Source organism: Buteo buteo, chromosome 5 (assembly GCF_964188355.1).
Source record: "Buteo buteo chromosome 5, bButBut1.hap1.1, whole genome shotgun sequence".
Classification (NCBI taxonomy): Eukaryota; Metazoa; Chordata; class Aves; order Accipitriformes; family Accipitridae; genus Buteo; species Buteo buteo.
The window spans coordinates 17980563-18007505 of NC_134175.1; the positions used below are offsets into that span (position 1 = coordinate 17980563).

A 26943-nucleotide genomic window follows, 5' to 3' on the forward strand; every position below is an offset into this window, starting at 1 on the left:
TCTGTTCCAGATATTGATCCAACATATATGTCAGAATCAAAATAACAGTATTAGTCAAAATAGCAATGTTAGATTGAAGAAATAATTTTATAGATCTTCACTCATGGCACCCGATCATGACTTTTGGGCACTTTTCATTCCAAATTCTGTATCTATCAAGCCTGCCTTTTTCAGTTTCGCCCCCGTCTTAGCCTTTAAACTGGAATTTAGGACAAACACTCCTAATTAACAGGAAGTTGCGTGGTTTGGATGAGATACTGGCAGCTGCAGTCCTGCAAACAACCTTTCTCCAAGCATGGCAAAATGTTGCGGGTCCAGCTGAAACCCAAAACCAAATATGAGATGTAAAGTACCAAAAACCTGCCCAGTGACAGAAAAAGAAGAGCTATCTTCACATCCTAGATCCCAGGTCTTTCTGAAACTGAATGCTAATCAAGAAAAATAACTTTCAATTTTTTATCTTGAAAGACTGTATTCATTAAACTTTGTGGAGCCATAACTAGTAACAGATTAATCACAGTTTTCTCAACAAAACACTGTAGAAGTGAAGAAAATGCCTTCTAAGGAAGGTTTTTCTCTTAGAATGACATTGCTAACATTCATTTTTAAACTTTTATGTACATATTAACTGTGGAGTTTAGCAGCAGGCGTCATTAATTTCTGCGCTGAAAATTCAATAAATACAGAAAGAAATGTTTAAGCTGGTTGTCCAGGGGTGGTGGTGGGGGGAGAATATAATTTAAAACCACGATACAACCTTATGACTCAGGGAAGCCATATGACAAAGGAAGCATTTTAAGTCTAGAAAGGCCATTTGTCAGATAAACAGACAATTACGATGCAAAATATTAATGCCAAAATTTGAATAATTTTTAACTCTTTAAAATTATATCAATCTGTCTTGAATGCTCACGAAAACATCATCATTCAATTCTGACAGAGGTACATCTTCTGGATAACCATACAGAATAATTAATATTAATTAATACTCAAAAATCTGCCCAGGCTGGGTTAAGTAGAAGAACGACATCAGTTTCTTTAGCCATAAACTTTTACAGGGGTGATGACTACCAAACACTAAATGTAAGTCTTTTATACCCAGCTTGGTTGTTAGCAACCTTCAGCCAAAATTAGAAGCAAGACTGCCTTTTAAGACTCAAGCACTACATCCCTGCCTTCTCTACCAACAAGTACTAAAATTGGCATATTCTGGTCAGAGAAAACGACCCAGATATAGAGATATCAGAATTATCACTTAGGCCTTGATACAAGAAATCTGAAATGCGTTACTGATTGTAAGCTGTGCTATAACCAGCACAAGGCTATGTGCTCTCCTTAAATATTGTAGGGTTCAGTTCCCGAACAGGATCAACAGCTATAACTTTTGACAGGACAATTTGTAGAAATGTAAGAACAAAGCATCAGAAGTAGAAAAGGAGCAAAATGTTCTTTTTCTGTTAGTTTTGTATACTGGTCAAGCACAGCCCTGATGTTCCATTCCTTTGTAATGAATTTCTGCTTTGTTTGATTTTCTGCCAAGAACTTTCATCCAGTAGTTTCTTGTGAAGATTTAAAAACATATTACTTGAATTCTATCTTACTTTTGTATCTATTTTTTTTACTCAGGTATGAAGAATCCAAGACAGAAGTAGTATAGTCTGGAGAAAGAACAATATTGTAAACAGCTTTTATCCTAACTGATTTCTAAAGAAACAAATACAGCTGCATGAGCACCAAAATAGTAATCTGCACTTCTAGTAGTATCTGAGACTTCAACATTAAAAGAAACTGAATCGCTGATCTAAAGATTCCCTCCCTTCTCAGTCAGTTCAGTAAGAGTCAGCTTAAGACCCATTTCAGATCCAAGTAGGACAGAGTTTCATCAACTTTGTGTGTGCTTGCATTTAGGGCAAGATGTTTATATTCAGGAAGATGCTTTTCTGTATATTTTTTTTTTATTTTTTTTTTTTTTTTTTACTTGAAATGCTAGATGTCATGGTTTAACCCCAGCCAGCAACTAAGCACCACGCAGCCGCTCACTCACTCTCCCCCACCCAATGGGATGGGGGAGAAAATCGGGAAAAAGAAGTAAAACTTGTGGGTTGAGATAAGAACAGTTTAATAGAACAGAAAAGAAGAAACTGATAATGATAACACTAATAAAATGACAACAGTAGTAATAAAAGGATTGGAATGTACAAATGATGTGCAGGGCAATTGCTCACCACCCACCGACCGACACCCAGCTAGTCTCCAAGCGGCGATTCCCCGCCCCCACTTCCCAGTTCCTATACTAGATGGGACGTCCCATGGTATGGAATACCCTGTTGGCCAGTTTGGGTCAGGTGCCCTGGCTGGGCATGAGAAGCTGAAAAATCCTTGACTTTAGTCTAAACACTACTGAGCAACAACTGAAAACATCAGTGTTATCAACATTCTTCACATACTGAACTCAAAACATAGCACTGTACCAGCTACTAGGAAGACAGTTAACTCTATCCCAGCTGAAACCAGGACACTAGATTATGTTATCTACTAACTAATTACAATTTCCATAGAATTTTTCCTCAATGGGATGTCATTTCAAGATATACCTTATTTTAATATCATTAGCGCTACTTTTACCCATATATGACTCCTGAAAACAGAGTGAGATTGTGACCGATTCTTGCCACTTCTTCCCTGGTGCACATCTGGTCTCTGAAGCTCATTAGTGGATCTTGCCAGAAGCCATCAAAAGATAAGTTTCAAATTAATCCTTAAAGTAAAATGCACCAAAAGACTGCCATTCACTTAAAGAACGGAGTGATCTGATCTTTTTTCACTTTGAAAAGTTGTTAGTGAAATTTTGTAGTGTTTTTTCCATCCTGATAGAGATAGTTTTATAAGCATGCAGATGTTTGAAAGCAAAACATAATTGATCTGAAAAATAACTGAAATCTGCTTTCATTCTAAAATTTAAGGTTCATATATTTGTTTTTTGTTTTTTTGTTTTGTTGTTTTTTGTCCCCAAGTGGATTGTCTGTAGTGCCAGATATAATAACAGAAACTGTCTGGTGGTGCCAGCAGATCAGAAAATAGGTGTGAATTGTAAATAATGCCTTGACTTAGTATTTAGTGAGTAAATAAAATGCATGCAGTCTCCTTGCTGGAAAGATCAAAGGGATGAAGACCAGGGATACCTTTTAGGAAGGATGGGTTTTTCTCTGTTAGCTGTTCTTCCAGTATCTTCTTTATCAGTGAAACTTTGCTCATGTACAAGACTTCAGGTTAAATTTTGCTGTTATTGACACATACAGTCCCATTGAGGCCTTGTTCCACTCAGCCACACTATTCTGGCTCACTTTGTGTAGGGAAGAAAGCTGACCTGCTTTGCTCTGTAAATCATAAATGCCATTGGAAATTGTCATACTAGAAATGTTTAATAAATGTGTATACGCATGTATTCTTTCCCTTTCTGTGTCTGGACTGAATACAGAGGGAGAAGAGTCTGAGTCAAAGAACTGAATTACAGACTTGAGAAATTTGCAAAGCCTATGCTGGACAATGACATGTGTTGCTGTTGCATTGGTTTGTAGTCAAACAAATTGTTCTATTACATAAATACATCTCCAAGGAAACGTCAGCTACCTATACCAGTAACTGAGAAGTAGTACAAGTAAACACAGAACCTGCAAAAGCTTTCAATAATTTTTCCTTTCATTTTAAACACCTGTAACTATTTGAAAAACTTGATCAACCTTGTGGAAGTGTAAATAGGTATTAAGACTATATAGTTCATACAGACAGAAGAGAAGAGATTATACCTAGTAGTCAAGTAAACACCAGACACCCTGAGCTGGACTCCCTGCTCTGATTGTAAGACAGTCTGTTACCTTACTACCTTTCTTTTTCTGTCACTAAAAGGGAAGATAATAAATTGGTCATTTACAATACCTGGCTTATTTGTAAGATCAGTTAATGTTTGCAGATTCTAAGGATTAGAAGCTTTATAACTAACAAACATTATTAAAATATTAATTAGGGTAACATGCACATCAGCCCCAGCCATTACTCTGACACCAGGATGGGAGATTAATTTGATGTCTAGAATAAATCTAGTGACACAATTCATAGTAATTTTTATCAGGAAATACACATGTTGTGAAACAGACAATGTAACAGATTTAAGGCCTGATCTAAGTACTACGCAGATGTGAATTCTGGAAGGGATGGGAGGTGAGTAACAGACATTTACATTTATTACAGACAAAGCACAATACTATAAATCAGCTTGTCATATATATATATAATCTGTTCGGGTCAGAAAACCCAAAAAGGAGCTTCTGAAATAATTTTTCTAATCTGATATTTCTGGCAGTATTTTTTGTAACATACATAAACTTGCTGTGCTTGAAAGTGACCTATGCTAATTCTAGGAAGTAAAAATTTATATCCTGCAAACCAACTCAGTGCCTATAGCACATCAGTAGATTTTCAGTTCTACGGAAAGGCCCAGAGCTAGAATAAATTATGAAAATAGGGCAAACAAAGTGACACATACCGAGATCTGCATAGAAGTAGAATGCTGCCAGGGCAGGAGAGACTAACAATTTTCATCTGATTGTGCTGCCCATCCTCAGAATAACCTGTAACCTGTTCTTTACTGCAGGACTGGCCAGCATCACTGTCCTGAGCTCAGTAACACTTAATGACATATTTTGCTGCTGGGCAAGGCATATGTGACTGAAAAGTAACTTCTGTTGAGAATGAATCCTTCTATCTTACCTCAAAATGTAAATAAGTCAACATCCAATATATGAATCCACTTGGGAAAAAAATCCCCACACAGTTCGTATAGTATATGAGGGTTATCACACACCTTTGAGGAGCTCTTGATTCTGGAATTTTCTTTCAAATTCTATTGTCACCCCCCCCCCCCCCACTACCTCCCTCACTATCACTTCCTGTTTACACAGCCAGACACATTCCATCTAACTCCCATGAAAGTCAGATCTGTATTAGGTATCCAGAGGAAACCGTCAATAAGACTTGAATTCCTTCAGTCTCTAAAAATACGAACTTGTCAAATTTCTAGCTCCACTAGCATTAACTTGCAATTTGAAGAATCTTCTAACTTTCATATACTCCTGTGAGGAATAGGAGTTGGTTACTTTCATAAGGCTGAAAGCCTTAGTTAATTACAAGGATCATTTTTAATAGCAAAACCAGCATTCACAAGGCACTTTCTGCATATTCTCCTGTGTATCATATTTTGGATCTCATTTTTCTCTTTCAAATGATTAATTGATGAGGTTTCAACAAAACAGATCTCTGATGACAAACAGCTATAACTGACATTTTTAATGAGAATTATTTACCACTGTAGTTCTAATTATGTCAAATCATAGCAGATGTCCAAGATTTTGGACAGTTTCTATCAGCTTCTCAAATGAAGGAGAAACCTGGGATCAAAAATTGGGTTACATACTCTGAAAGCAATACAGAACATCTGTGCTGCCCACCAGCTTAGACCAGCCTCAAAATCAATTTCACTTTAAGAACTCATTCAAAACAAGGCTCTAGCTAGAAAATAAGCTTTCTTGCATTGGTGTCTCTGTTCCACAGGTCCACTAAAAAAAGTCACACTTATCTTTGCAAATCCTGAATGTTTGCTTGCACAATGTAAAATAATTCAGATGACTACAGCATAAGATAATACTTGGGAACATAATTAGAGACATCACATTACTATATTAATAGGAACTGAAGAGGACCTCTACTTCCAAAATTCATATGGTTTGTGGATGAGAAATAACAGAAAGAACTGATAAGAGGATAAGAGAATGGGTACTGGCCTGTTACCACACACTTCTTCTGACATTCTTCCAGTGTTAGAAAGTTGTTCTCATTGCCATGGCATCCACCATATTCAAATATTTCACACTCACGGCTTTGAATATTGAAGTAATAGCGCAAGTGGATTGCTTTGCATGGACCTTCATCTGCATTCATGGCACAGACTGAATGCCCTAGTTTCAGTGGTGGCAAAGCAGCACCTGTAATACAGAGGAGAAGCAGAATAACTGATATTGAGTTAGTTTGCTTCACTGCACATCATAGCTTCAAAATGAGCTTGCTTGTATCTTCTGCTAGAAAGGCACTGCGTAACATCTGGCTGTAAAGCTCTGAACACACTAAACATAGATGTAAAAAGAAAATAATGATCTACATTGGAAAACAAATTCCATTCAAACCAAATGTGCAGTTTCAATTTTCACCAAACCAGCTCATATCATAAACTTTACCTCGTCATCATAGATGTCTAAATAGCTATGAATAGTGCCTTAGTCACAGGAGCTTGTGAGCAATTCTGAACAACAAATACATTGAGAAAAATCCTAGTAGCTCCCAGAGACACAATGACTACCCCTGCATAAAAAAGGCAGAAAGCAGGTTCCTTATGCTCTCTTCCAAGCACTTCTAATAGTGAACATAGCTCATAAAGACATCCTGTAGCAGTGTGGGATGAACTAAGCAAGACAGCCCTGCAGAGGGCACCATTCCCCCATCAGATTACACTTTACTGGTACATAAACCCATCCAGTACAATTGAAAGGTCATCACAGTGTCTTATTTTCTTTGACCCCACTATTCTTGCATTAGAGCTTTCAAGAGCTAAGACATACACAGCTAGAAAGTTAAGGTGAAAAGAAACCACATCTTTTCAAATCGTGCCATTTCTATGTTTTTTCAATATACATTATTACATCAGTGAATGTTTTGTAAAAATTTTCACATAAATTGTGAAGAACACTAGCAAAGTTTACACTGTCAATGTCTATAAGGAAATTCTGACTGACCATCCAGTTTGTGATACTGTTCCCTTATAAATATATGGTTTAATATCTTTTTCTGTTTTGCTTTTCCAAGGAACTATTTTACCCTAGAGGATTTTGAAAGCTTTACAGAGTTTGTGTGCCTGCAATAGCAGCCAGAATAACAGACCTGAAATTCTTCATTCATTCTCCCAGAGCTAATCAGAACATTGATGTCTCTTAACATGTATATGCAAAAGTATCTATCAGTGCTCTCTGCAGTGACCCAGGAAACAGGAGAGAAGAAAGAAAGAAAAAAAGAAAAAAAAAAAAAAGATGAGGACGTGAGTTCATGTGATCATTGCACAGCTTCCTACTACTCACTAGATTAAGGTTCCAGTTTTAAATAAAAGAATGCACAAAAATCAGGCTTTATGGAATGATAAAACCAAAATTTTTTATAACTACTACCTACCTGCTCTGTGGATATCTAATGTTAATATATACAATTGGCCTTATTATATAATCTTTAAATGAAATGTACAGCTGAGATAAATCCTCATAAATACTGAGGTCAATGGAATTTTACTAATTTTATTCCACTTGAGCCACTTATAACTATTAAACCTACAGGTAAGAAACAATTTTCATCATTAAAATATTTTAACTCATAGCATTTAAATCCTTGAAAAATTAATCAATCTTTATTACACAATTATCATCAACACAAAAATTGTAGCACATAATTAGATCTTCCAAAATTGGACAATTTGGTGTTAAAATACAGATTAAGATGACTAATTTCAAAATTCTTATTAAATATTCAGTCCCTAAAATAGTTTGTGACTGTTTCCTCATCAGTGAAATTATATTTACAGATTTTGAAATTAGGAAAATAGATTTGAAATATTATTGAAGACTTTTTAATAGGAAATGTGGATGAATTAAAAGAAACATTTTTAAGAGATGTTAGATTCAGTAAACTTTCTACAGAACTCAGCTTGCCAAACAGATTTCTGAATTTTGTTTGTTGGCAGTTTCTTTATCTGGGTCTTCCCAAGTCCATGAAGAATTAGGATTTAGAAGTCACAAAGGATTCCAAGTTGGACCTCAAAGGTCTAAACTTCTCCAACAGGTTTCAAAATCCTTTGGAAGGGATTTAAAAAGGCTCAACCTGAAAAGTTGAGAGGATACTGCATTGTGAAATGAAACTTTGGAATTCCCCTACTCAGTAATAGGGAAAAAATGCCTTCAAAACATCAAAGTTCTCAGTAACTTTTGGAATAATTCCTGAAATGGTAAAATCAAACATTCAGAGCTCCACAGAAACTGATCCAACTCAAATGTGGTTGGGGTGAGGGCTGGCAGCTGGTTTTTAAACACATTATTTTCTTGGCACACGAGAAATGAGGTCTCCTACGTGACCTGTGTCAGTGACCCAGTTCAGTCTAGAAGAGGTTGTGAAAACTTAGTAGGTTTCCTAACTACTGGAATTTCAGACATAGGGTTATGTCAGCTGATTTTGCTTGCTACATTATGCCACACCAATGTTGTGGGCTATCAAAACAGAAACAGTGTGCAAGCGTAGTTGCAAAACTACACAAAGATGACGAACAAATGGCTTAGTAGAGTTTATCTGAGGAACTTTCTGATCTCACCTTCTAGCCTAATGCCCATCAAACCCACAGAACTAAATCATTGTTTTGCTTACCTCTTAAGGCCTTTCCTCTGCAGTCACAGTGACACTGTTACTACTGTCAGATGTACTGACATCTGCTGCAAACATAACGACTATTTGTGTCACATTTTTTGGCAATCAGACATTTTCTTACGAGTGCTAGAAAGTTACCATAGACAAAAATCTGTACCCTGTGAAACCTCCAGGGGCCAAACCCTCCAACTTTGCACAATAACCAAGTGGCTCTGAAGAAACAAGGCACAAAGGGTTCCATGGGAACTGATCATTCTTGTGTCTGGGAACAGTGAAAGAATTTTTCCCCAGTATTTTACACCTGGGAACACTTAACTCACACAGATGGTATAAAATTCGCTTTCCTTCTCAGATTAGAGCAGCAGATGAGAAGGCAAGTGTGAGTGTTTGGCCAGTAGATCTGCATTGATACAAATCTGCCTATACTCATTTCGCATGTCACATGTGGAATATACCTTGAGAAAATGAATTCTTAGTACAAGGCCTCCTCCTCTGCTCTTCAACACTGGAACAAATTGTTCCTACTCTGTTTTAGGTCCTCTGTGAAGAGCACAGTATGTGACATTTAAGAAAGATGTCTGTCAGGAAGGTCAGTGAATATTCTTCAATAGAAACAGGGGAAGTTAAAACTGGATGGAATTTTAATGGAGTTTCTCATTCAATTTTTGGCATATTTCTATGGGATAAATACCTTAAGACCTTTTCTGACAGTGTCGTGGTTTAACCCCAGCCAGCAACTAAGCACCACGCAGCTGCTCACTCACTCCCCCCCATCCAGTGGGATGGGGGAGAAAATCAGGAAAAGAAGTAAAACTCCTGGGTTGAGATAAGAACAGTTTAATAGAACAGAAAAGAAGAAACTAATAATGATAATGATAACACTAATAAAATGACAACAGTAGTATTAAAAGGATTGAAATGTACAAATGATGTGCAGGGCAATTGCTCACTACCCGCCGACCGACACCCAGCCAGTCCCCCAGCGGTGATTCCCCGTCCTCCCCCTTCCCAGTTCCTAAACTAGATGGGACGTCCCATGGTATGGAATACCCTGTTGGCCAGTTTGGGTCAGGTGCCCTGGCTGGGCATGAGAAGCTGAAAAATCCTTGACTTTAGTCTAAACACTACTGAGCAACAACTGAAAACATCAGTGTTATCAACATTCTTCACATACTGAACTCAAAACACAGCACTGTACCAGCTACTAGGAAGACAGTTAACTCTATCCCAGCTGAAACCAGGACAGACAGATGTCCAAATTGTTCTTAAAAAACTCCAGTGAACTAAAATTCCCAGCAACCTGAAGCAGTCAGTTCCAGGATTTCACTACCCTTCTTACAAGACAGGTCTTTTTTGTAATATACAGCCTAAGTATTCTTTATTGCATATTAAATCATTTTGTACTTCCTTCAGTGCATAGAGAGAATAATTTAAAACCATATACGTATAGTACATTTGTTTTCATTTTCTAATCCACCATTCATGTCTTGCAATTCCACGCTGCTGCAGAAGAGAAAGTTGCCTCTTGCACTCCCAGCCTTTACTTGGGGCTTTCCAGGTTCAGCTCCTTCCCAGGCTGCTAGAAGCGTTCGTGATGCAGCAGCCCCCTGGCACTCACTGCGTCACTTCAGTAGCACACCTCCAGTCTACTTTCTTTCTTTCGGAAGACTATTGTCTCCTCTCAATTATCTCTATACTAAACAAACTCCTTTCTTCCAATCTTTTTATTGGCCTTGCTTTCTAACCCTCTTACAACTCTCCTTTGGATCTTTTCCTATTGGTCTGGATTACTGTTAAAGTATGCTGCCCAGAGCTGAACATAATCCTCTACCTGTGGCATTATCAGTGCCAAATAGAGTGGAATAATTATCCTTTTTTTTTTCTTAATACAGCACAGTTACTTGCCATCTTTTACAACAACATTGTATTATTTTTGTAATGCTCTGCAACTTTCACTTACTTTCCAGCAAATACAACCTTGTCATACGGGTCTTCTTTCCACCTTATATTTATGAATGCATTGATTCTCCTTCTTAAGTATAGCATGTTGCATTTGTCATTTTAAAAGAAAATTAGTTTAATCCTCCACATTGGATCTGGCCCTGTTGGATATTTATTACTCATCCAATTTAGGCATCTGGTCCAAATAAACTTAGAAAATCTATAGAATTATAGGACTGTACTATCCTAGGCCAAGAAAATTGAGTCTGTTTTGCTAGAAATACATTAAGTAATGGTTACAGCTGATGCTCACTGTCACAAAAAAGTTATTACTTGCCATACTAAAACCAAAATAAAGCAAAGCAAAACCTCCTCTCCTCTCCTCCTTCTCCCTCTCGCCCCTCGATTTTTTAATTTAATGACTTCATTACATCAGCTACCTAGGTTTTCATAACATTAGGCACTAAACATCCACTGCTCTGTCTTAACAACCTTTCCACTCCATAGTTTGTGGTAAGTGCAAAGTAATGCTGATGAAATGGCTTACAATGAGCACAAGTTTTAGTGCAGATATTTCATGTCACTACCTTCTTCCTCCATTCCTTCAGTCTTCCTACTTTTGGCAACTGTCAGAAACAGGATACTGGCCAAGACTGTTCCTACACAGCACAGCCTTTCCCACATTTATTGTCATTCGCATGACAACTTTTGCAAGTCAAGACATGGCAGTTTAACACATGAACAGCCACTATTAACTAACATGCAGTAATTTCACTGAGAGCGCTCTAATAATCTGCAGATAGTCATGCTGTAGCCCTGAGCACATGGACCTTATGTGATCAATGCACAGCACTTATCACATTACTAGTAAGCGGTATAGTATTACAAAACCAGCAGTGGTGAATAAAGTGTCTAATCCTCTTACATTAATACAAATAAAAACAATACTTTTACCCCAGCTGTAGGCATAATAAAAGACTCTAACTTGACCTCACACTCTTAAGGAAAATCTGCAGGGCTGGTTGCTGAAAAAACAGACTTTTAAATAGAAAGTGAACACATTTCTCTATTATACTTACAGCACAATAAATATGAAAGACAACAGTATTACTGCAGAGTTGCTTTTCAGAACAGAACTATATAAATTAAATTGGGAAAATAAAACTTGGTCAGGAATCTTCCTGACTTTTTATGTAAAATACTTTCTGGTTTTGTTTGCTCAGGTTACGTGTTCTCAACCTTATACGAGTTTCTGTGGTTATCCTTAACTATAAAGATACGCTGTCATCTTTCCATGCTTTCTTGTAAATGCCTCTCTTTGATAAGTGATATCAATACTAAGCACCTTGTCATTAATGGATAGCTGTTTCTCCTCTCTCCATCTTTGTCAGTTTGACAGCTTTCCACCCGCATGCTGTTCAGTGCTCTTCCTACCCACGTGTTTCCTACCCTTTCTTTAAGCAGTCACATTTATTCTTGATAAACTTTCACATACGAATAAAAAGCACATTCAACTTGTGAGTCATTTTCTTCAGGCTTTGGAACATCGAGTAAAATGCTCCCAACCACATAAGGTATTATTGAACGATATGCATAAACTAGTTATTTTTATATCTTTTATTTTTGTTATTACCCTTATTTATTGGTGGCAAAATGATAGGTTTTGCCAGAAGAGAATAAATTGAGAACCTTTTTTAACCCATTGGACTTGACTTGCAACCTTAATTATTACTGTAATTTAAATACTAATAGACAAAAAAACCCTATTAGATTCAGAAAGCACTTGTCATACTTTTGGATCGCATGGGGTATGTTACAAGTAATGGATGCACACAACTTATTTTATCCTTTAATACCTGAAATTTATTGAATTCTAGGGTAAAATATGTCAATGTTTTATAAGCATCTAACTCAGAAAATAAATGCTATCAGTGATATTGCAGCCTACAAAATTGCTACAGTTAAAATCACTGAGACCAGAATTTCACTCTTAAGAAACCACAAATATAATTTTAATTAGTACCAATCTAATCATTTTATAGAAACAGAGTACTGCAAAAATATATAATTTTTTTTAAACACTGTAACTGAGTCTTCCATAGTCACAAAAACAGGGTCCTAGTTTAATTTCTAAGTTTCACATCTGGTTGTTTTTCCACTTTGGAATACAAGCCCAAAAGTTCAGAGCTGATCCTCATACTAAGTTACTGGTTGTATAATCTTAAATAACTGGTTGTAAAATAACCAGTGATAAAATAACGCCCAATAAAGAGACTATTTAATTTTCTCGAGATTATTTTCTTATTGTCTTTTATAAACAAAATAAAGGAAAAAAAATTAATCCTGCAGATTTCTTGTTCTGGTGACAAAGTGTGTTATTTTAACAAGCATGACAATTCAGCCTTCATGAACTGCAAGCTTAGGCTAAGGATTTTTATAAAACTAAGAGTGGCAGGGCAGAACAAAGATAAATGTGACTTTGCCCTCAAACAAGAAGGGCATTTATGTACTTCAGGGTTAAAGAGAAACAAATTTATTCTGTATGAAACAGTCTTGACTACACAACCAATGCAAAGCATATGCTTAATGCAGAACGGTACATAACTTCAATTGTAGTGATTAATTGTGACATGGTTCTAAAGCACTACCTTCATTTGCAGTATGGCTGTGATTATACACAATTAATATTTTTGTCTCAAGGAACGCTGCTGCAAAAGTCCAATAAAGAGAAATAAATTGGATGGAAATCAGACAAGACGTGGGCAGGTTAAGTAGAGTGCCAACATGAAAAAAAGGTTCCCCTTAGCTGCACTCGCAGTTAGGCTTCAAAATCAGACCTGTCAAATGGGAGAAGTATCCACTGCATAGTTCTCTGCAGGTTAAGAAAGACATCACAATTCAAATCATTTTCTCAAAGGAAAAAAAAAGTATTTTAGTACAGCCCCAAAAGTGTATTTTTCCCTCATCTGGTTTCTCAAAATTGTTTGGGAAGAAATAAAAATATCTTTCACCCAGTATACTAGTTTAATCCACCTTATTTCATTTCAATGAAGTGAAAGTAAGCAATGATCTTACAATGGTAAGAATCTGAGAACCTCCCCAGTTCTAACAGTCACGCTTCTGACATTTTTTTCTTAACAAAAATCTCTAACTGGTGAGTTTTTATTTACCCAGCAATATCAAATCACTTGGGGCTATACAAAGAGTTTCTTCAACACCCAGCAAAACAACTAGGGTAGTAACTGCATCATCTTTAGACCAAATTTTGCAAATTAACTGTGACTCAAGAGAGCTGTGCACAGGACAGAGTAACGCCAGTCTACAACGTCATTCATCATGTTTCTGCTCTATTTGTATGGGGAGATAAAACCTGATTTTACCAGCTGTATGTTCTTTTCCCTAAACATTGAACTTTTCCATGGGTCCTAAAGCCGAGCTTGAAGGGAATAATCTTGATATCTAACACAACGTTTGATTAGGATTAGAAGTTTCAAAAAGCATGGGAAACAGAAGCCTTTATAGAAGGCAATTTTGGTAGAGCTTAATGCAAAATTCTGAGCATCTCTCTGTTAATTAACCTCCCTGTTTTCTAATTAGAAACTAGTGCATTTCAAAAGTTTCCCAGAAAAATTCTCAAGTACAGAATTACATCTACAGTGCATTTTAACATAGTGGGTTTTGTTGTTTGAGATAGATTTATGTGTCATTTTTGCAACCTCTTACCCAGAATATCCTCCTCATCGCTGTCATGTAAGTCAGTAGTTGCATGTCCAGTGATACAGACGAACAGCAAGATAAAGGTTAAAGGTAAGGAACACCCCTTCTTTCTTCCTTTCATCTTTCCTGTATAACATATAAATGACAATACACACTTAAACCAAACTTCTTGAGTGCTCTGCAAAAGTCATTAACAGGGTAGCACGTAGCCATATGGGTACATATAAAAACTGGCAGTTTTGGAAACAACATGAGCTATGTTAGTATAATTATATTGCAAGCACAGTGAAAAACAAGACAAGATTTATAGATGTGCTCAGTTGACTGCAAATCTCCTATCCCACCTCCAGTACAGATCAGAGGCATTGCTATTACTTTGATTTTATTTTAAGCTACAGTTGAAATCACCTCCCAGAACACATAATGATATAAAATGTAACACTTTGTACTTTTCATGTCCTGATCAGTTTTACACAATGTATAGTTGGCTGGGATGTCCAGTCCTTCCAGATAAGTTTTACTCTGTCTGCAGACCCTAGATTCATTGACACAAACATAGGATTCTATTTTTAACAAATATTTCACCAATTTATAGTTACCAAGTTCCTGGACTTTTGCATAATTTGCATTTCACAGGAGTCAGTAAACTTTTTGCAACATGAACATCAATGTTTTAAGAAGTATTTTGTGTCTTGTAGATCCCTCTAATATTGAAAACCTCACTTAAGTGCAGATCTATTATTTTTCACATAGGATCAGTGCAACCATAGTCATTCACACAAAGAAACCACTTGTATTCCATGGCAGCTGGCATGTTCAAGTTTCCAAAGATGAGGCTATGCATGCACATATGACAGTACCTCTGGAAAACTTTTCCTTTAACTTTTTTAGAAATACATATTTTCCAACTAACTAAAAGTTCCTTAAGGGTCTCTGATTTCTAATCAGAGAATAGGCTCAATATCTCCTTTAGCTACCAAGAGATAGATTCCCTAAGATATCATCTTTTCTTAAAGTATGATACTAAACTTTGGCTAAGTTAATGAATATTAACTTAATAGAAATTAAAGGTCAAAAGACTAGGAAGTTCCTAGTCTTCAGATGCTGTTTTGTCTTTAGTGTTTTTGTTTACCTGCCTGTGAAGATAGCATGTCTGCATCATGTAAAACAGTGAGGGCAGGAAGGGCTATGGGAGTAGATGAGATGACCTGTCACTGTGCTTGGGATACAGCTTTATAGCAGGAAGGCTAAAGAGATGATACTGAAGTGGCAGGTGACATAAATAGAAGTAATCTTTAACAGATTAAACTTTTCTGAGTGACATATCTTTGTCTATGAAGTTAGAAGTAAATCATACCTATGGTATCTAAGAAAACATTAGCAAGCAACGATGTCTCAGAAAAGCTAAATCCTCACAGAGATTAATCAATTTGACACAGCCACTCTGTGCCAGAGCCAGAAGGTGCAGTTATATCTCCAACACCAAATCAGAGCCAGAATTTTCATTTCTCTCTTGACAACTTATCAATTTTTCCCTCCTGCATACTCAGTGTTTTCCTAACTTGCAGCATAAGTAGTAAAAAAGAAATGTGTTCTTAAAAATAAGTCTTGGTGAAATTACAGACCAGACCATGAGTAGCACTAACTATTTGGATAATTTTTTAAATTCACCATTCCCTTTAGAAGGCTTCAGTATGTATTGTAGTGAAAAACAGAGATTTTTTTTTCTTTTTTTTTGTAAAGGAACCGAATTTTGGGATCAAAGGAATTTCTAGTTTAGCCAGAAAATATGACAGTGTTAACTTTTTCATCATAATGCTTTCCTGCTAAAAATAAAGAATGCATTTGTCTTTCATTCATTCTAATCTTAATTTCTACACTGACAAATAAAATCCTTTGTCCTCGTAAAGTTGGCAAAATGTTTGGCAAAAAAATTCAGATCTCATTTTGCCCTATTAGTCATGATTTTTTAAACAAACTTTCCTCAAAGACTGTTTTTTACTTCTATGAACAAATTCAGAAATTTCTGCTTTCTACTAGAGACATAATAGCTACCCTTGGAATAGAAACCAACTTGTTACAAATTCTGAAACATTATGTAAACTGAGAAAATGTGCAAGAGCTACAATCGCTCATTTTCAGGTATTTTTCAAAGAAATAGAAGTAGTGTCCTTCTTCATGTTTCCAACTAGAATTCCAGTTTTACATTCCTATATTATTTTACATATTAAAACTTAATCTAATAAGATATTATTTTTCCCCTTTCCCCAGTGACAAATTACTAGTGATCTGTTTGCTCCATTCAGAGTGAATAATCCATAAATAATTTTTCCCCACCCTCTTTACTGGAGGAATTACTTATGGGCCTCTTAGCTGACCACAGATATACCTACAGTATTGCTAAAACACATGGGGGGAAAAAAAAAAAAACAACCATGGCACTGTGCTATGGATTTATCAGTTATCAGTCCACTCTAACATGCCAGACTTTTAGACCTAATTACATTCATTAACGCTACTGTCTACATTTACTTGTGTACCCCATCTGCTCTCATTTGCCTTAATTTTTTGTCAGTCTGTTTGGAAGTCTCTTGTTTATATGTGATAATTATATGCTAGTTAATTATTTCAATTTTCTAATGCCATCCTTTTCCCAGCTGTTGTCCCGATGTCATCTCACCACTGAGTTTTTAAAATATTACATCATTAGAGGAAAGGAAGAGTCTTTACTGAAATGCTCATTGCTACCCACGGAATACTTTTGAGTTACAGCACCCAACATTAGCATTAGCGTACTCTCTCTTTGGGATATTCTCAGCATTTTGTGTCATTATTCAGGTAATTTTCAGTTTTCCAGTCAATCAGAGAACAGATACTCCCTCTCCATCTTTTTCTGAGTACAGTACATATTATAACTTTGAAAGCAAAGTAACTGTTGCAGACCAAGGGCAATGGCCAACCTTGACATTACTGTCACAGTTTCAGGAAGTTTGTCCTGAATTTGATCAGCTTCTGTGAAAGTGGATGAAGTTTAATGCCAGAAGATCCACAGAAATAGATCTCTTTATACACTACCTGGCAAAAATAGTGTCTTACACTTCAGATGCTAGAAATAAATCACATATGTAATAAGCAAACCTTTTAACATATCAAAATAATACCATGTAAAACACAAATCCAAAATAAACCAAGAAAACATCTTTAAAAGGAATTCTGTTGGCTATATTTCTGCACAAAGTAATAGATGTAACAATGTTTCTTTTTTAGCTTTCATAGCCCATTCTATGATTTCCAGAAACAGACTACCTCTTATGATGCATTTGGCCTAATACCAGATTTTCCTCCATGCAAAGCTGTGTGGTACATGGCCTTGGAAGAATTTTACTTTTTTTAATCCAAAGGTTAGTGAAACAGTTACAGCAAATCTTTTTATTCAGCCCTCATAAAAAGTCCAGTCATGCTTTAAAGGAGGAAGAAGAAAACACTGTACAAGGTAACTGGAAGTTGGCCAAGATTGTCTTTACAATTTGAGAGACAACTGAGTTATGATGGTAGTTTGACATTAACTAAAATTAAAATAAATCCACAACTAACAAAAATTGTATGGGGAGAAATATTAAATAAAACAATTCAAACTGCACAAGAATAGGTACTTAGCATCGTAATGTACATAAGAGTGGTGATAGTTTGATATCATCTAGGCTGAATAAAAGCAGAAATATCATCAAATATTCAGATTTGATACTTAGTAATAACTTCCACACTATGCCTGGCTCCTGTGAGCTCATGGGAACAAAAAATTACAAAATATACTTTCAATTTTAGTTTTTTAAATGACATGGGAAAGGGGAATTTTCTAAGCACATTGTTTTCCTTAGAAGTTTTAATTTGTAATCATTGGCAGAGTTGTGACCCTTCATAAAGGAACCTGCAAGTTATCCACAATCTCAGTTGCCCATGGATTAATTCCAAGTTTGCCCCTGGGCTCTCATTTTCTATATTTGAGTTTTTTCAAACATGATGGCAAAACTCTCACTAGTTCAGGAAAATTCTATTTGAATTTGTTTTCAGTCACTCAAGTTGAGGCCTTGGTTCCTTCTTCCAGGAATCTGCAGAGTATGGATTTAGATTGCAAAATATAGTAATCCATTTTTACTGAATCATCCAATATTCCCAAAAGCTTGCTTCCAAGTAGAAGAAAAATATAGGAAACAATCAGCCAGAAATGGAAATACTCAATAAGTTTCTCTTTTTCATTTGAAAATAGAATTTCGTATATCACGAGCTACCGTATATAATTGTCACTGTGTGATTATGAAGATAAATTAGTGCATTTGTACAGAGAACAAAAGTTTTACCAGGGTACAGTATTTCTATTCTTCCACTCAACTCCTACATTTCCCTTAAAAGAGTATCTTGTCAAAAGTAGGTCTTCTTGATGCTTGGGCAATTTCCCAAGAGGAAAAATTTAGGCTGTATAACTGCATGTCTGTCTTACTCCAAAGTCTACTGACCAAAGACAATCTCCTTTATCTTCTTGTTAACCTTCCCCCAAGGTCACACATTCCCAGAACATTGTGTCAGGAATGGGTGGAAGTGGGTTGAAGGGGGTGAAGGTTTTAGTACTGAATTGCTGAAATCCTTCTGTAGTTTAATTATTTTTTTATAATTCCGAAAGGAAAAGTGAATCCAAGATCAAAGTGAACTTGGCACTGCTTTTTCAATTAAAAACCCCAAACCCTCTAGAAAAGTCCAAGATTTCTGATTTAATGTTCAGCTGTCCAGTAACAGAACTTTTAAGCTGTAAGCCTCTTATGCTACTGATTTTATTTCCTTTTTTTAATGCACTGTTTATTTTTTACTGTATTTACATGGAAAGCACAATTCTAATTTAGGAGAGCCAGGAATCAGTCCAGCATTAATATTGGCTTTTCTCTACATCAAAGTGTCTTTAATGCAAATTCCAAGAATTCCTAAGACATTTCCTTAGGAACTGCACTCTACTGCTCCCAAACTACCTACCTTTCGAGTCAGTCATTTTTATATCTATAACAGACAACATCTAAGTTACTTGACAAAGGAGATCAAAGGTCTATGGGTAATAACTGGCACTAATTTATTTACTGGTTTAACAAAATGCTTTAATTTGTGAATGATGCCATTAGCTTCCCTCAAGCTGGAATATAGGTAGACAAAGCAGACCACAAGCAATCAAGGAAGTTCCCTGTAACAGATCCTTATTACCTGGTCTTATAACTAGACATTTTTTATCTTGCCACCTAAACACAGAAATACAAGAAAGCTCTCAAGACTTTTTTTTGCTGAAGACAGACAAGTATAAAACCCTGTGTGTTCTCCATGCAGTTTGCAGCCTTTGGACCCAGATCTTTTATATGTGTGTGTACATCGATAGATAGATATATATGCATGTTTGGTTGTTGGTTGTTTTTTTTTACTTAGCAGTCTCTTCAACACCAATTTCTATAATTACCAGAATGTTTAGAGGCAAACATTTCTTCACACAGTATTTATCTCTAGCTAGCTAACGGGAAAAAGCAAAATAAAAGCTAGCATTTCCAGTAGCAGCCAAAACCAGACAGCTTTAGAAAATGGCATAAAGTGGCATTGTAATGACTATAAAAGTGACTCATTCACACTGACAGCCCAGGAAATGGAAGAACACATACAAAACCCCCCCCCCAAAACGGCAAAGGATATCAGCAAATAGAGGAATGAATAGCAGGAGATAGGATGTGCATAGTCAGAGGTTGAATTTAGCACAGCCTAAAATTAAAGATATAAAGGTCTAATTAGTCAGGATTATAGCACCTCTGATGTAAAAGCAGACCTTTTTCAGTTCACTATACTTCAGAGGCATTATATTTGCCCTATGATATCTTGTACTACCTACTAGACTTGTATGACAGAGATTTAATTAGACATACCTGTAAGCATTGTCTCCCAGCTGGCAGTCAGGGAGTTCCCTTAAAAAGTATTTTACTACATGTGCTATTTTGCAGCTGTTTGAAGGATCATGTTTTCTCATTTACTCTGAAGTAAGTATGAAGAATGAAGTAAATATGAATTCTGTCACCACTGCTCTGATGTAAACTGAACAAAGAATGATGATACATGCCCTAGCTTTCTAAGTCCCAGAGTCAGTGCTGGTCTGTCATTCAAACCCGCTTCCACTAGACCAAAGTCTTACAGTGTCATGGTAACTTAATGCAAAGGGAGGCAGTCTACTGTGGGTCATCAGCACATAAACATTACTGATTGAAAGCATGAGCTATTGGAATTCCCCCCCTTCAACTTATCTCCCTCCTGTGCCCTACAGTAGCAGGCCTAATAGTGTCTATCAGTTCTGAGACCAGAGACTCCATCAGATTCCTCCAGGAACTTCAAAATTCCTTCTTGTTATGGTAGAGAATTTTGGTTGGTTACCTACCTTTCATCATTTAACACAAATGTTGACTTGCTGCTGCACTATTGCAGTCTCTTAAATTCCCAAGTGAAAACTGGGAAGTGAAAATTGGCAAGTGAAAATTTAGAAAAGCACAGGTCTTCATTCACTTTTATGCTGAAAAGTTGTATGACCTGATGTCACTGTTTCAGATTTAATCTCCCACTTTAGTTCTGTTTTTGTTAAGGTTGTAAATGCTGCTTTGCTAACACAACTGATGAATGAATTTAAAAGAAAACCTTGCTATGTTTTGAAATTGAAACAAAAAAAACCCTTTCACTTGTGCTTTAAAACTGTTTTCCCTTTTCCAACTTAGCTCCAGGACCTATTTATTCCCTTCTACTGGTCAGCTCACACCTGGCACCAGTTTCTTTTGCCATCCTGTCTCCACTCAATTTCTCATGACACAGCTCCAGACCCTTATTTCCTCCTCCATTGAGTTATCCTTCTTACCTGGCTCAGTTGGGGCCTCACATCCCTGATATCCATCACCCAACAGCTGGGAACTGGATATATTCTGGGAGGCAGAGTGATGGTGAGAGTATGTCTTGGCAACAGTAGCTGGCGAGTAATATTCCTAACTCCCTGATCATGCAGTGCAGACCACCTGATGCAACAGTCCAAGTGAATTATAAACTCTGAAATTAAGAGTGGGTTTTTTTTTAAAATAGCTGCACTTTTCACAGGAACGCTGGATTTGCCTACATCAAATCATATAACTACTAGTGATACCTTTATGGAGAATGACTAATTATTTTGTAGCTACTTCTACTAGCCATAGGGGAAAAAAATAACCCAAAATAAAACACATGGCACAAGATCCAACATTATGAGCTTATCATAAAGGACATACTGAGAACATTATTTAAATTTCAGTTTCCACCTCATAGAAGACTGATTCAAACAGAAATAAAGAAATAAGCCAGTTATTTCTTTAGATGTGGCAACTGCATCTATGCAACATGCCACACACCCCAACCTAAGGTAAATCTCTACTCCATGTATACAGCCTGTTTTCATTGTGACATAGCTTTCAATAGGGAAAGGAAATATTCTTTTGCTCCCACCAAAACATTTTTTTAAATATGGACTAAAGCAAATTATGAGTTTATATAATTTCATAAATCATAAAAAGCAAAACACCAAACCCACCGCACTCAAACCTATACCACTTGGGCACAAACTGCCTGTTTCTAGCAAAAATATATGTCATATAATCCTATTTTCAAAGAGAAAATGCCTTCAGCATCCTAATAGCTACTAATAGCATTATAAAGCCTCTAGCCTGTTTTTTTTTCTAGCAGTTTGGACTGGAAAAGTATAGTGTATGTTTTAAAATCTCAGGTGTACTTATTGATAAATAGTCACGTATTTAGAGGTCAGTTAACTTACCACAGCCTTCTTTTCTAATGGAGATGGTCATTTCAGTGCTGTATATTTGTTATCAACCCAGTTGTGTGTAATTTCACATTGTACACACTAGAGCAACACAACTACTCAATTTCACTAAAGTGAAGCTGTCAGTTACTGAAAATGTAACAGGCAGGCACAGGAGGAAACTACTTGCCACGCTGATGCCTCTCCTGACTGATTTTGCTATGCCTATTAACCTTTTGCAACCTCATCATCACACAGATCACGTTTTGCACATGTACCAAAGATCAAAATACAAGTTTCTTCACTTTGTCAAGCAACTTTAGCTCCCCCTGTCTATCTTCCCAGCTGGAGACACCACCATATATTGTTACTGCAATGGATGCACAAGCTTTGGATCATCACACAGCTCAGAAACACTGTAATTGCCATCAGTGGGAATACCCCCAGAATGAGACTGCCTCAGATTATCACCCTGCAATTACTTAAAACCAACATAAAATAACACTGCCATAGAAAAGAAAGGGTCATATTCCCTTCATCTCCCACCACAGTGTAGATCATGCTGCTTATTCTGGTGGCAGGGCCAGTTTCTGTGGACCTACAGCATTCATCAGATGAGTCTCAGAGCACAGTAAACTTCAGCCTCATCTTTCTACACTACCTTTTCTGTGACTGATGAAAGCGTAAATAATTGTCCAGAACCTCATTATGTTAGAGACTGTATGAATATAGAGGAGAAAGACTGCTTCTTCTTTGGCATATTCTCAGCCAAAGTAGAAAATGTTTACAGCAAATGCTAATACCCTTCTGCAGACATTTCTGTGTCCATAAAAACTGCACCAGCTAAGTATTTCCTTCATACAGTAGTTGTATTTCTAATTTACTTGCTGCAATTGCTATTTTCAATATAATTGTTTTAAAATCAGTTCTCTTGCAATACTCTATTTTCTGGAAGAAGATTGAACTTTCTCGTGTCCAGATCATATCCTGGTCAACATGTTCAAATGCCTAGTTTTATTTTTTTCAGTAAACAGTAAATCAGGTGAACCAATTAACTTCAGAGGTATACTTAGTTATGAATGGCACATAGCAGGGAAGATGGCAATAATACTAAAGATGGAAAATGAACAGCCGTATTAACAGCAACAGGAAATAATTAAGGAAACCGAACAAAGGAGTTGTAAGAGAAAATTAAAAGGACTAAAAATAAGTCTATTTTGCTTTGAAATAACTATCAGAGGAGAGGAATTATACAATTCCCCATATGGTTTTCCTTCATTCTGCCCCCAGGGGCACTCTGTCCCTGTTGTAAAGTAAAAACAGTTTCATAAGAGAAACACACAGAAGTAGGCAATTTGTCTCTGTTTTTTAAGACAGTTCTCCCTGGTTTCACTGTGAAGAAGAGCTTTAGATATGAAGACTCCATCAGCTTCTCCTATTTCTTAGAGAGAAAATATGACTGTTGAGAATGTAGCCCAAACAAAGAGCAATAGTAAGTACTGGAATTAGACAGATTTTAAACAGTTTGCTCCAGAATTGTGTATATGAGAGTCATGTAATTTTTGAGGCTATTAAGCGCTACTGATGTTCTATTTTTTGGTTTTAAAATTTCTTTTCTTGTTCCTATACACATGCTCTGATTCCCTCTGCCAGGCATTCTTGGAACATACTGAATGCACACCAACAAAATCATGATAGTTTGAAAGCATGTCAAGCAGCCACCACTTTATTTTAAAACGCAGAAGAGTTATTGCCAGAATCACCTTCTTAAAGTAAATGTAGGTGCTAAAGCAGCTTCCCAGAATGTGAAAGACGGTGCCAATGTCTCTTTTTCCAGAGAAGATTTAATATTCATGTTTCCAGAAACTACCTTAATCCCATTGATAAATCCATGAGAGCAATCTGTGTTCTCTGCCCTAAAAGTAATTCAAGATCCACAGAGTCAGAAGAACAGCATAAAGGATATCAGTGCCTCTGTACTGCAGAACAGACAATCTGAGTGCTAGTATCTGCTCCTGTTTATGCACTTAACTTGGAAGGGTTATTGGAGAAACATGTAAACAGTCCTTGAAGCTAGATCTGGAATCCCGTAGCTCTCCTTCTATAACCGTGGGTCTGGTCTAGCTAGAGGTGAGATTTCAAACTCACTAAAGGCTCTGGACATGTTCTCTGAAAGCCTGTTAGGAAGCTTGTTACTTTACACCTTTGCTTAGTTTCCTAGACACACTATATCTTGGACCACTTTTCTCCCAATCTTGTAACATTTCCTCTCTGACAGAAACTCTGCCTCCTTTTTGTACACTGTCCCTCGTTGCCCTTCAGATCTGACACTAAACCCTAAAATAGATACCAACAATTTATAAGTTTTTACCATTAGACTTTCAAATTTAACTCTCTGATGAGATTAAGGATAAATTCAATGTCATTAATTGTTCTATCTGTCCTGAGCCAAGAAGATCATAAAAGTTTAACTTACAGTTGTTCTGCATTTAGAATATTAGCTAGATGAGTAACAACTCAGTTTTCATTAGCAATATTAGTAAACATGGGCACTGCACTAAGAGGCTAAATGCCCTTTAAAGGTCACATAACTACACCAGACAGTTGAAATGCATTACATCTCCAGATTACAAACTATGCAATGCACAATGTAATGATAAACATAAAGATTACTGAAAGTCAATTTAAAGTACACTTGGAGATTCTCCAGCATAAAAGTTAGAAAAATTTCAAAGAAATGGCTTTATCAAGTAATTACCCACATGACTACTTTTTAATGAACCGTTTCACGTGGGACGTATTTGGCAGGAGAAAAGGCTGGAGCAGAACGCGTTTTAATCATCTTTACCTCCTCAACATTGCCTTGTGTGCATTACACACCAAGTAAACTTGATTACAATTCTCAAGTTCATCTTAAACAATAACTCAGATAAATTTAATGTGGCTATAGATACTTGCTGCCTTCACAATCACAAACTCTTTCCTAGTAGAATTAAATAATGAGCAGATTATAAAGGGAAAAGGCTGACATTTTTCCCAAGTAGGTGCCTAGCAATTCCTACAGCATGCCTTTGCTGTTTGTATCTATACTGACAGCTGGACTTCCTGTCTCTGCGTCTGTCCATAAGACATTCAGGAAGGAAGCTTTATATCTTTACATGTTTTCCATGAAGTACTTTGATGACTAATTTCTAGAGTACTGAGTCACATTGACATTTCACATACTACCCCCATCCAAATTGTTATTGTTCTCCCCACTCCACTTTTCCCATTGTTACATGCCTTCTCCTCATTTAAACAGTATTTAGATATTCTAAAACATAGTTAGCTAAAATTTATATTTTTTTTTTAAGTACAGGCTAGTATCACTGTTTCTCATTACACAGTTACTAAAAATGAAGTTTATGTCAATTCAATTTCAAGTAATATATTACAAAAATCACAAATAATATTCTGGGTTTTCGAGGGCTGGGGGTGGTATGTGTTTGTTACATTGGCACCACTGTAGGCCTCATTCACTACACTCCTCATTGCTCAAGGGTTTTTAGTTTTTTGAGAATTTCAATACACATTGTGAGTGAAATTGGGTTATAGTAGCATCAGCTTAATTTGATTCTCCTACAATGTTCTCATACTTCTCAAAATATTAATTGCTTCAAATGTTACATGCCTTAGAAAAATTTGAAATAGCCTGGCAGACCACTCTGCCTGAATCAAGCCTGCCTTGGAGCTACTATAGTGGAGAAATTGCTTTAAAAAAACAAGAGCTTTTTTCCAAATTCCAGCTATTGATCAAAATTAACATATTCACCTTTAGGATGGTTTTCTTTCAAAGAACTGTCTTGGAACTCAAAATACCTTAGTCTGAGATTCTGACAACTAAAGATTAGTTGTATTAGTAATCATAAAAGTATATTCATTGTCCTACTGTTTCAAATTTACAGAGAAAAAGTCTCCCTTTTTGCAGCTCTCATCGCTGGACTTTGAATCTAAACATCTTACTACTGCATCTACCACATTCTAAAGAAAACATACCACTAGACACTCCTTTCTGCCAGCTAAAGAAAAAAAGAAATCTCTCATGTAAAACTGAAAGTCTGTTGTAAAGTACTCACCCAACTCCTAGCAACAGTTGTTGAAGAAAGAAAGAATTCCTGAATATGATCCTCCCCTAATTCACGTTGAAGGGGTGTGGTGTAAAACTACAAAGGCAGGATTGCAACCTGATCTTCCTAGAGCAGGCTCCCGCCGGTGGATTAATCAGTTAGTCCTTGTTCTCGCTTTTTGTAGAGCACATGCGTTCACTCTGGGTAGAATTCAGAGATCTGCAGCAGCTGCAGGGACACTTCCTGTCTGAAGTTTTCTGATCTCCCTGCAGTTTAGAGCAACTGTTTTCTAAACAGTCCTAGCTCAAATTAAACACACTCTTAAAGAATGAGACAGTCTGTATGATATTCTATTCATTATACCTTGCAGGCTTTGATACAGCTCCTGAGGATGCCATATTAATTGGCTATTTAAGAAAGATATGTTGTGGTTTACTGTTGGTTTTTGTTTGTCTGTTTGTTTTTAAATAAAGCCATGCTATTCACTCTAGATCCAGGCTGCATTCATCACAGTATCTGGAGCTGTACTACAAAGGCTATTCTGCCTTCAGCTAGAACATACCACCTATTTACAAATCATGCTATTATATACTAAAATTAAACTTAAGCATCATTAAGAGTACCATGGCTGAATACAGGGACGGGGACTCTAGGTGTAAGACTGAGACCTTATAACTTGTGGATGTAGAGACAGTTGACCAGGATCTTAGTCCTGGACACACAGGATGAGAATTTCCCAGATAAGGAATTAAACAGCAACAGAGGCAGAAGTAACAGCTGAAGAACAGTAAACTTAACACACTTAGTAGCTGTAACTAATTGCAATTATTT

General features: G+C 36.5%; 1 protein-coding gene across 3 annotated transcripts in view; it reads right to left on the minus strand.

Annotated features, from left to right (window-relative positions):
* The window catches only part of TFPI (tissue factor pathway inhibitor), a 43576-nt gene extending 17229 nt beyond the window's left edge, over positions 1–26347 (minus strand). For 2 of the 3 annotated variants that reach the window (XM_075027965.1, XM_075027967.1), the window contains exons 1-3: positions 26122–26347; positions 14173–14292; positions 5838–6038 (exon numbers count right to left, since the gene is read on the minus strand). In XM_075027965.1, coding sequence (XP_074884066.1) covers positions 5838–6038; positions 14173–14287 — 316 coding nt within the window. In that variant the 5' untranslated portion in view covers positions 14288–14292; positions 26122–26347. The remainder of the gene's footprint in view (positions 1–5837; positions 6039–14172; positions 14293–26121) is intronic. The other variant, XM_075027968.1, reaches the window with a different exon arrangement.
* Between the last annotated feature and the right edge of the window lie 596 nt (positions 26348–26943).